The sequence below is a fragment of the Battus philenor genome, unplaced genomic scaffold (genome assembly GCF_028537555.1).
Source record: "Battus philenor isolate CCGP_79_NKW_IND1 unplaced genomic scaffold, ilBatPhil1.0.hap1 SCAF_25, whole genome shotgun sequence".
NCBI lineage: Eukaryota > Metazoa > Arthropoda > Insecta > Lepidoptera > Papilionidae > Battus > Battus philenor.
In genome coordinates, this window is record NW_027181688.1 from 6378054 (window position 1) to 6390384 (window position 12331).

The 12331-nt window shown below is 33.6% G+C and overlaps 1 protein-coding gene across 1 annotated transcript in view; it reads left to right on the top strand.

Moving 5' to 3' along the window:
* LOC137924908 (irregular chiasm C-roughest protein-like) overlaps positions 1 to 12331 on the top strand; it is a 62715-nt gene that overhangs the window by 10066 nt on the left and 40318 nt on the right. Inside the window, exon 4 of the mRNA XM_068768302.1 lies at positions 6467 to 6618. Within this exon, the coding sequence (XP_068624403.1) occupies positions 6467 to 6618 (152 nt within the window). The remainder of the gene's footprint in view (positions 1 to 6466; positions 6619 to 12331) is intronic.

Below are 12331 nucleotides of genomic sequence, written 5' to 3' on the forward strand. Positions count from 1 at the left end.
AAACAAATAAAAAATAAGGGTTTATCGTAGAGGGATGAAAAATTAGGGTTGTATGTATTTTTGTATGCTGTATCATAAAAACAAAAAAAAAATCTAAAAAATAAAAAAAATTTAGAAGTGGACCATCCTTGACATTTAAGGGGATAAAAAATAAATGTTGTCCGATTCTTCGCCCTGGCCGATATGTGCGCTAAGATTCACGAAAATCGGTCGGAGGTCGGATCGTTACGGGGGAGTTCAATAACGCACACCGTGATACTAGAATTTTATATATTAGATAACTCTATATTTTTACATATGATATTACTTATACAATCATCATCACATAAACTATGTCAGTAATTAGACGTCTGCTGTTGGATATAGGTCTGTTCTATAGATTTTTAAAAGATTTGTTTTGCAGCGGCCTGTATCCAGCGTCTTCCAACGACTAAGGTATTGTACAGACGCAATAAAGAAAATTAAATTAAGTTAAACTTTTGCCCAAACACTTAAAACTTCAGTTCTATTCATTCTTAATTAAATTTTACGTATATAGAAAATAGTATGAGTGAGCCTTGTAATACTCGTGGTTAAGTCTTGTTTTGTCGTTTTGTCTGTAAGATTTGGTTTTATAAATTCATATATTCTGTTCAACTTGCAACAATTTATTAGTATTTATACTTTAATTTGCTCTTAAGTTATAGATGGAATAACTCAAAGTTATCAATTTTTTATATTTATTTAATTGTTTTATATTCTCTTGCTCTATGTTTTTTATTTCTCAAGTTACACATACAATAAATAAAATAGTAAGTTTTGGTTAATAATTTATACATTCGAAGCGCTGTAATAGCACACAGTTCCAACGGAACGTTTCCAATCGGAAATCCAAGCTGAGTTCTATGTCAAGTAGAGGACATCGTAAGGCTGAAACAATAAAGATGATGGTTTTAAATTTAATACTGGTGTTGAGGTCAAGATAATTACTCTATTATACGATCAATGTATGTTCAAATTATGGGGCAGTAGTAGCTTAGCGGTAGTAGACCGCAACTTACAATCGTAGGTTTGTTTGCCGGGATACTTTCTTTATATAATTTTCACTTACTGCAATAGATATATATGGTTGCCACTGCTTACAAGCAAGTTTCCAAATGATTAGTAGCAGTTTCTTCTGAGGACCGTAATACCACACTCCGATTGCCAACCCTTAACAAGCAAGCGTGGCAATTATGATATATCACCTATACATATCATGTCGGCTGAAAATAGAAATATTCAATATCTTGTAACGAATGTATGTGTTGTCAATACGTCGTAAGTGATTAAAAATGTAACAGTTTATATAACTTGATTTACAAGGAAAACTTATCCAAGCCGAGAACTCAATCAGTCGAAATTCAATGATAGGAGTCGTGTGCCGTGGCAGGCTTCGAAACTAATTGGATGCTTCCGCTTATGTAAGCTCTCGCTTATCAAGCTAATATTTCCCGTACAATGGAAAATCCGAGAATTCACGAAGGAATGTGCATCGTATTAATAACTGAAAGTGCATTATTTATTCCCGTGTAACTTAATAATGCGAAGGTTCGAATGATGTTGCTTAACTTACGGAATCATTACGATTATGTAATTTTATTTATTTTTATATTTATGTAGATAGAGTAAAAGAAAAAAATTGAAATGTATAATTTTCTCTGGTTTAGATTTTTTTCTTTCTCTTTAGTAATGTTTTCTCAATATTTAATGACGTATTTATTATATGTAAATAATGTGACAGTTATAAAACAAAAATCAGTCGTCAATGTTTACAATATATTTACAATATTGACAACTATTTAGCTATAATTTACACGGAAACTTTTGAATAGCTCTACATTTTATAAATTTCAAATATTCATCTCTATTTTCTAATAGATTAAATCTTTTTTCTGTATGTTTTTCGCCAAAACTAAATAAAGAAATTCGTTTATAACAATCGTTTGGTTATATAAATTTATTAAAAGTAAAATATGTACATGAAAAACATAAATCAAAATATCTACAATCATATACCATGAATCTGATTGGCACGTTGAAGTTACAGTGATGTGAACAGAAGTGCGTTGGCATCTTGAGGTACTAAAATGAAAACTACGGAGTAGCGAGCTTAGCATAGGCTGTCCATCTCCAATCTAGACAAAAGAATCTGTTCAAATCGTCGGCAGACCCTGGACACAAGCCGCTTTTCACCAGTCCTTTTGGAAATCTCCGACGCTGCTCTGCGTCAAGTTTTAAACGTTCTACGGCTGCAATGATGTTGACGATGATAATTATTAATTTATCACGAATTATTAGTTTTAGGGCAGCAATCCGTTATCAGCAATTAGTTTTATACGAATGGTGACCAATTTTTTATTATGCCAAAAAATCATATGATTCGTTGTCTTTCAAAATAATTCCTTTAACTGAGCCAAAATAGATCATCATCCCTAAAATATATCACAAAAATCTAAAATTATAAAAAGGCATAATATAAAAGTCACGTGTTAAATCGGTGTATTTTTAATTCGCCGCCTATTAAAAAAAAACGTGATTCGTTTGAAACGTGATCTAACGTACGCCAAAAATAGTTGAGAGTTCTATTTTCGAATATTATATATCTTTTTTAATATTATTCCCTAACCGGCCAGTTATTTAAAGTATTGGTATCACTAATGTCCTAAAATATATTATGCGATCCAGGAATTAGATTTTCAATAAATTCGACGGCCTGTTAAATACGTACATCAGTTCTTGAAAAAATAAGTTCTTGTTAAATACTCTACAAAGTCTTAGCATTAATCCTGTCTTCAAAAAAGCGAGAAGCCTCAAAGTTAAATAAAATCGCTGCGAAGTAAATATTGGAATAAGCGTTGAATTTTTAAACAGAATAGACACAGTACTGCAACTGTAAATCCTAGAGCCGAGTTTTCAATCTGAAAGTTACAAGAACTTGACAAAAATATTGCGACAAAAACTTTTCTCTTCCTCTAACGTACCGATTGCTGCAAAGTATTTCGTTGCAATATTTCTAGTCTGTTGTTTCACAGATTTGTACGCGGAAAAATCTGAACGCGCAGCATCGATTTATGTGTAAATTTAGCAACAGTATGTAACGAATGAAAATAACATTGTCTACAATTTTGGCACTATTGCTTTCTAAAGCCATGTGACTAATTAAAAACTTATAATGTTCCTTTTTTAAAATTGTGATGCTATTTATAATTGTGTTATAGTAACCCATGTTTAACACTCATAATTTGTCAAATAAATAATTATTGAAAACTTTGGGGAATATTGTAAAAAGATTAACGTTACTCACTTGCAGCCCTCTGTCACAACGAACCGATGTCGCAATTTCCAAATAGACAAATTGCAGTACTTAGGCCTCCGCCATAGATTTCAAATTAAATCCTGTTGGAAGCGACGTGCATTCAGCGTCCTACGACGACCTTTACTAGATCAAATTCATCGGGATCATCCACCTTGAGGGTGGACGTTTTATGCTTCTCTTGTCGGTTTATAGTCTTTATTCCAAAACCATAAGATCCTAATGGCCATTTGTTTTGTGCGCTATGTGGCCTTCCCAGTGCCATTTAAATTTGTTTATTCACTGGGCTGTTCTTTCGAGTCGATTTCGTGGATCTTAGCAATCTCGATATCATATCATTTAAGCTCTGACGTCATCGGACTGGAAGCTACGAACATTTACTAACTATTTTCTGGTAGATCTGTTCATTACATTACTTCCAAGCAGTGATATATTTAAACTCATATGTAGAAATATTTTTAATACTGCAATATGCGCTTGTTGCAATTATTGTGTATAGCATATATGTATTAAACATGTATACGATGTGTTAAATAAAAAAACAGCTACTTACTATGCAGAATAAGAGTTTTTATTTGGTAGTTAGTACGTTTATAATTTTTCTCGTATTAATTGTTTTACGCTACGTTCACAAACAAGTTCTTTCATTACTTCTTAGATATAAGAATCACGGTTTCGGAAAACTAATCTACTACATGTAAATGCTGGTTACTGACAATGAATGACATTCGTTTTGAATTTTATAACACGCGGGTTTATTAAGCTAGGCATGTTCCACTTTCAGTGTCAACTTTATAAATTATAGATTTTTTTTTTAAGAACAATCTTATAAAATCCTCCGAGTTTCCTTTTTGTTAATTAATCGGCCTAAAACTTAAAATGGCTTTAATAAAATGTTGTAGACGGCTCCAGTTATATTTTAAAGCTTCTGTTTATTAATCAATGTAAATTAAAATTAATTGCTTAAAGTTATAGCTAAAATATTCTTTTTCCATAGATATCCTAGAGTAAATAAAAAGCCCCGCCACTAACTATCAAACATTTTACGACAAACGAAACCAGAGGCGTGTTAGTGTGTAATAAATAAGCTTCGTTATCTCAGGGCAGTGACGTCAAAATAGGAAAACATGGCGACATTTGGCACTGTTTGATATTTATTGTAAGGAATATAATTGATGTAAAAATAAATGTGTGGTCTCGTATATCAACGCATGGTGGATAGACGACCATGTTTAGGTCGTTGGAAGACGCTGAATGCTTCTTAGATAAATTAAACATATATATTAATTAGATAGAGTATTAAATCGCTGGAGCCTTAAGTTTATGGAGTGGGAAATATATGACGGCAAGCATAGCGTCTGACATCACCTCGCAAGGTGATGTATGATACATGACTTTGTAAAGGTCGACTGAAGACGCTGATTACGGGTCGCCTCCAATCGGTCAATGGAGATAATTTCCTTATGTGTTTTTTCCTTCTTGGAATGGAAGTAAATAACTTAAAAATTGATATACAAGTTTTATAAATCGAGCCAAACAATTAAATACAGAGAAATAGCAATCTAAAAGTATTAGAGTCGTGAAGCGAGCGACGTGCGTTTAGCGCTGGGACGTTTGGCCGAAGGGGGATGCGAGCGCACACAGAGCCGGCCAAGCTGCGCGTGCGCCGGTCGAACCGCAGAACCTTACTTGACACAGGGTCGCACTCAGCAATCCCCACAGACACTATTGATAATATTTGTAATATGTTTTAATTATGACGTATAAAAAAATATCTAAAAACTACTTGTTCTTACGGAAGTATATCTTTATCCGACAAAGATTTACGCATCCCTTACTAACTAATGCACGAAATCTTGTAAAAAAAATACATTTATCGAATTTTCCGCTCAAATAGTTTCTTACGAGAGGCACGGAGAAAGGTGGGGTATTGAATTCTCCTATCGCGCTGAGTTCGCAATTTAAATACGAACTTATACAATTTTATCGCCAGCTAGTGCCAACTGAATGCTATTTTCGATAAAAAGTACATTAACTCAGATACAGTACATTCTCAGATCTAATCAAAATATTATTTTAAAATATGTCCATAATTTTAAAATAAGAAATTATTTACAAAAGTTAATTATAATTAAAATTAGAATATAACTGTTATCCTTGAATGGGAAAGGAATTCAGCGTGATTAGTAGAAAAACTTACTTTTTAAATTTAAGTTAGACATAATATATCGGTTAAAATGTATACTAAAAGCAGTGGTAGAAGACTGAGACTTGCGATCTTATTGTTGTGGGTTCGATTGCCTGGATAAAATCTTATGTAATTCACACATTCAATTACATGGAATTGCCACTGCAAACGTACAAGTATTCATGGGATAGACAGCAGCCTACTCTATATCCCATAATACCACACTGCGATCGCCACTCCGGCTGCTAAGTGCGACGATTATCCTGTATTCTGCATATTATATACATTCTTTAATATTATATGTTCCTCGCCTATGCGCTAAGAAAACGACAGAATGTATTCGTAATATTTATTTTCGATCTCTTTTAACTTTTTTTTATTAGAGATTGCTAAAAATATTTACTATGTCAATCGTAAATTAAAAATTTTAATAGAATAATTAATTAATTGCAGTTTGGTAAATAGACAACCAAAGTATAAAAAGTCATAATGAAAGGTTAACTTTTAATGTCACCGTACATAGAAGGTATAGGATCAACTACTTATATACCTATATGTACGTAAAAGTAATTTATAGGTTTATACTTTTATTTTATTGCTCTTTTTTCACATACGTAGCCTTTGTGTTTTATTTTCAATAAATGTTTATTTAAATTTATTATTTTTGTTCAGAGTTTAATAAATATCAACAATCAAACGGTCTCACTTTCTAGTACAAAGGAATTTTTGTATTTCAACTCAACTCTATATGGAATCAAATAGACTAAAAAACTTTATTATCTTTACTGTGATTGATATTACCTTGTAATATTACGTTTCATAGCCTTGAATGATGTTTAACGTTCGAACTTTTCCAATAAAAATAAAAGCAGTATCAGCAAAAAAATACCGACATTCTTCGGGGATATATATTGAGCTAAAACAAATTAAAACTCTTTGTACAGGCGAACCTGCAATTAGGTCCCGATACGCCCAGCTCACGGTCCTCGTTCCACCAGAACCGCCGAAAATACTACAAGGGAATTTCTTCTCTACTGCCGAGGACAGACCAATCAAATTAGAATGCGTTTCTGTCGGCGGAAAACCTGCAGCTGAGGTAAGAAATATTATTCTTAATTTTTCTTCAATACAAGTTTATTGGCTCATTTAAAAGTTATAAGTGAATTTTTGAAAGCAGGTGGTTTAAGAAAATATTGTTGGGTCAGAAAAAAGTCTTTACTTATTTATTAACATTATTATCCATACGTAAGTAGTGGTTGCCCATAGGTAGAGGACTGAGACTTGCGATCGAAAGTCCTGGGTTCGAATCCCGGGATACATCCTTATATAATTCACATTTGTGCATTAATTTTCTAGGATTGCTACTGCCCATAAACAATTTTCCAGGGGATAAATGGGTAGCAGCGTCCTCTGCGTACCATAATACCTCGCAAATCGCCCGCCAAGCGTAACGATTGTTATAACCTCCCAGAAATATCTTTTGAGTAGTAAGAAAAGGACTAATATATAGCTACTTCCGCTATGTAGCAGTAGTAAGCAGTGAAAATTCACTCGGTGCATAGCACTAATCGGTGTAACATTACTCCTGAGGACACCCCGTGGAAGAGTGAAACACGTGTTGAGTGATTTAACGGTGGTAGTTGTGTAATTCGCATTGTTTGCCGCATGCGCATTTATCAGCGGGCTGGCGAGCGGTGCATTTTATTGCACGACTACTGCTACATAGCGGGAGTAGCTATATAATAGTCATTTTATTACTCAGGATGAACTTCGGCAAAGTAACGCCTGAATCTATTAGATATTTTTTGAGGAGGCCTGTGCCTTGCAGTGGTCATCTACGAGTTAAAACGACAATTATCCATGTAAGATACCTACTATTTGCATACGTCAAAAGAAGAATGCCATAAGAATCCAGTTTGTTAGATCCCGGAATCAGATTGAACTACTCTTTAAGGTTATCTTTAATTTAAAGCTACGAAGGTTATTCCCTGATCTTTGAAGAGCTTGCAGCAAACTCGGACATATTTTTTTGTGAACATTTTACAATTATCTTAACACATTAGAGCAATTCATTCCCAAGCTCTATTTATCATTTAAAAAATCTTTCACACTGTAAGTTTATTACTAGATAATTCAGAGATTTTACACGAGAGTATATCGTAATATTGTACACTGTTGTAAAACTACACACTATGTATTGTAAAGGAACGGATCTCTGACAAAGAAAGTACGCGACAAAAATCATTACGAATTGTGCTTGGTAGATGAGTGCTTTCGAATTTTAAATTCTTTGTTACCGTTTCATAGTGTTTTTTGTTTCATTTGCGAACAGCGATAATGGTATATTATCCCAATAGTTACTTGTATTGTATTGTAGTCGTAACCTTATCCATTGATCGGAAAATTTTGAAATATTTACAAAAACTGAATATTTAACTGAACAGTGGTACCCCAACGATAGAGGACTGACACTTTTGATTGTATGTCCCGGGTTCGATAGCCTTGGTATAATCTAATATAGTTCACACGTAGTGATTAAGTATGATTGCTACTACTCATAAATAAGATTCCAGAGGATGAGCAGCAGTACCATAATACCACACTGCAATCGCCAATCCGCTTGCCAAGCGTGATGATTATGATATATCTCCTCCTAGATATCTTAGGGGAGGTCTATGTTTTGCAGTGGGCGCCTATGGCCGAAAACGGTAGCGATTGTGTATTTATGATATACAGTTATCTTAGTTTTGCAATGATACTTACTAATTGTAAAAACCTTTACATGGTCTGGACCTATGTTAAGTTATTATTATTTAATATAAACTATAAGTTATTTTTAAATAACGAACTTGTAAAGAATAAACATACTTGCTTCAGATTCCGGATATAAACCACTGTTTATGGACAAATTTGTATGTTAGATGTCCTTCGTTCGCTTTATGTAACCCGTACAACTTTTTGTTGGTGTATTTTCATGAAATCGATGTTTCGTATTTTTTACGAACCAAAAAAATATAACACCGTGATCAAAAGTAAGGTGGCTTTGTTTATAAAATTTTAATTCTTTGTTTGTTCTTCTAAATAAATTTAATCCTCTTCAAAGTAATTCCCATCCGATAAAACACACTTTTGCCAACGCTTTTTCTAGTCCTCGCCTTTGACAAAATTGAAACATTTAACGAAAACACGCGTAACTCGGAGATAATAAAACCTTTTGACAAACAGACGGTTGGTAAATGTTATAGACAGTTCTACTAGCCTAGGAAAAATTACTTACCTTCTTAATGATCGGGAGTTGTAAATGATAATTTCATCTTTTTGATCACAGTAGTCAAGTACAACTCTCCTTGTGATTAGAATTTCGTAAAATCACACACGGCACAGGAAATATTCCTAACAAAGTAGCACAGCTCTCTATGTATATATATTAGGAGCACCGGAAAGTAATGTCGTGTCTGCGCATGTCGATATGATTGTCATTTAGGAGCTAATTACGTACTTGATAGGCGTATCAAAGAGATTTTGATCTTATTTTATCCCTATTTGCTTCTGAATAATTATGTATAAGACTTTTTTTAGCAAATTAGGGTGAAATGGCCAGCCAATTACCAGAAGAGCATATCCGGCGTTATATGCTTTTTGAGTTTCGCCTAGGTAATACCTCTCCGACTAAAAATATTTGCGATGATTATCCAAGTGCAATAGACGTTCGAAAATGCCATAAGTAGATAGTTATCCAAGTTCAGATCAGACAGTTTTGACTATTCCCCCTAATATAAAAACACGTCAGTTGACAGAAGTTAAAGTTATATTTATAAATATAAAGGCTCCACAAAGTTAGTAAAGACAATTAGATGGCTCGCTCGTCATAAATGTCACTCTTTGAGTATGGTACGCATACTAAAAGTTATGCTACGTTCACGTGACGTTACAGCGCAGTTTATCCGCTAAAGTTTACTTTGATATAACAACTTTGTACGAAAAGGAGTGATTGGCAGACTGGAAGTTCATCTGACATTTATCGCAACATGGCGTCCTTTTGCGTCAAAGATCAAGGATGTCGTATGATGTATATTGATGTTTTTTTTTGATAACTTTAATTTCAAGCATAGGACTTCGTCTACTGGACATAGGCTAATTTCTAATAGAACCAACGATTTTTAAGTAGTAGTTCACATTATAGGCGGGCGTCTTTCGCTACGCTTGCCGGCCCCAACGGCCATTTATCCTTCTCGCTATGTAGGCCACTTCTCTTCACTTCCTTTAACTACCACTTCAACTTGTCAATTCGCTGGGCTAAAGTAGATCATTCTTTATAAAGATAGGCTATGTAAGAAATATAGATGTAACTTGTCAACATTCCATGCCGTTATTAAACGCGAAACCAGGTACGGTGTTCAAGAATGATGATCTGCGAATCAGGTTGCATCGTTTTTGCATTTCCTTCCTCAATAACTTTTACTACATACTAAATGATTCAACCGATGCTATTTTGAAATCCCGTTCTCGACATTTCGATTTTCTTTCGTGACAGACCTAAATCTTTCAACAGGTATAAAGATTATACTTGGTATATTATAATAGAGTAACTTAAAGTTAATCAGTTAATCAAACAAAGTTGTCTATCAAAACGCGAGTTTATTGTCTATTAGATTTTTAAAAAATTCGACCACTTTAAATTTTCCTCACTAAAAAATCTTCGCTTCTTCCTGTAGAATAATTTAGAAAACTTTTGCTCTGTGAACATTAAAAAAGTGAGTGACTCGGAATTAAGTACTTGCGAACTCTCGGTGCCTAAATTAGCAAGTACTACTTAATTACAATTGCTCAGAACTTCTTCCCTTGTCTCAACTTTCTCTAAGATTTATTAATTGCCTACCCCATTTGTTTTCTCCTTGTTACAATTGTTTATTACACTCGCGCCTTTTGTTGTTTCATAGTTCAACTAGTCCTCTTTAGTTTCGATGTTAATTTGTGAGTGAATTTGAAAGTTATGCCGTTATTAAAATTGTTTAAGTTATTGTTTATTACGTCATTCATTTTATTTATATAAATCAGCATCAACTTTTGATATATATAATCATTTGTGTACATCTCGAGAAGAATGTAAATAATCACCAGTTTCATAAACACAACAATCAAATGAATCCTTTTTAAGTTTTATTATAGAAGATAGCTAAATATTTCCAATAGAGAACTTAAGCATACTATTTGTGCTGGAAAGCGTCGGGATTTAAAAAAAATCGCTATGTAATCCGATAAAAAAAATGAGACTGTATATTCAATAGACAATTTAGGAATGAAAATCATTTACAATGAGAGGGCTATGCTCGGGTTTTTTATACGAGATAGAAGTATAAATGAGAAGATACATAGATGAAAAAAAATGTCTGATATATCCAAACAGATTGGCCACTTGAAGTGGGGCAGACCGTAGAGCGCGCAGAACAGATGACCTGCAAGCGCAGTGAATGACGTCCGCCCACAACCTCGACGGAAGATCCTGGACGTAGGTCGTTCTCCAACTATCTTATTGAAAATCTCTAGTTAATGCCTATGTTCAGCAGTAGACGGCTGATGATTTATGGTTGATGATGATTAAAATCAATGCACATTATACCAATATTGCACGTATCTTGTATCTGAGAGACTTGTATATCTACATTAAATATTATTTAATAAGTTTTTGACTTCGCAGGCTAACATTGTATAAAATGTCTTTTTCATAAAACAATGAAAAGATTATTAACAATGTAAAAAATTCAATTCAATCACGTCGAAAAGAGTTAATAGTCATCTCTCCCTCGGGTCCGGATACAATTAGGATTTAAATTGAATATGATGTCGCGACGTAACTACGGAGTTCCAGCGAGACCCTCGCTTTCAGGGCACTGCTGAAATATTAATGCAAGTGCATAGGACATTCACAACTCTAAACATTTTAGATTTAATTAAGTTTGTACGCGTTGAAGCAAAACTGATTGTAAACATCACGAAACTACTGGGTACTGTTTGATACGAGAAATAAATAGTTACAAATAATGAGAAGGTATGAGTCCCCCCTCCTATTCCCGTCGTCTTTCCCACTACTAAGGATCGTAAATCTTTCTGGAAAGTTTATCGCGAACTATGTTACCCCGTCTGCGCCGGTCTTAGCCGGTGTATATTTCTTCTACTGTGGTACGAGTCTTCTACTGTGTGTGTGTATATAGATGTATATCGATGTTACCAATGCTTCCATTTCATACGGCTTGTAGCAAAAAAAGATCAACCATCCGTAAAGAACTTCTCGGATGATATTTTATCGCAGGATCATTTATAAAGATTACTTGTTTATGTCATGAGGGGAATTCCCTTGCTCTTTATATATCAAATAAATTGAATGTAAAGAGTTGCTACGAATCAAATTAAGTTGCCTTATAATTATGCATTATTCCACTCTAAAAGTACGAGGGTGCAAACGCCATGATTTGAGAAGAACCCACAATAAACTGGTTTGAGATTAAACTTCAATTTATTATTTTTATTAGATGTCCCTACAGACTACATTGCTAGGCGTTATAAGTCTGTTGCATTCCAATAAAAAAAATATTGTAACATATTTCAGAGTTATCACTTTATACGGAGTGATTCGAAAAAGTTTAATTTTTTAATTCAATTTGAATAATGTCTTTTTTCTATTAAATACTAGCTGTCACAATAGATTTTGTACGAACGTAATATAATCAATTTCTAAATTTGTAATAAATAAATCATTTTGTTCATTAATAAATAATGTCTGATGTAGCTGTTAAGAGACAATATAAATT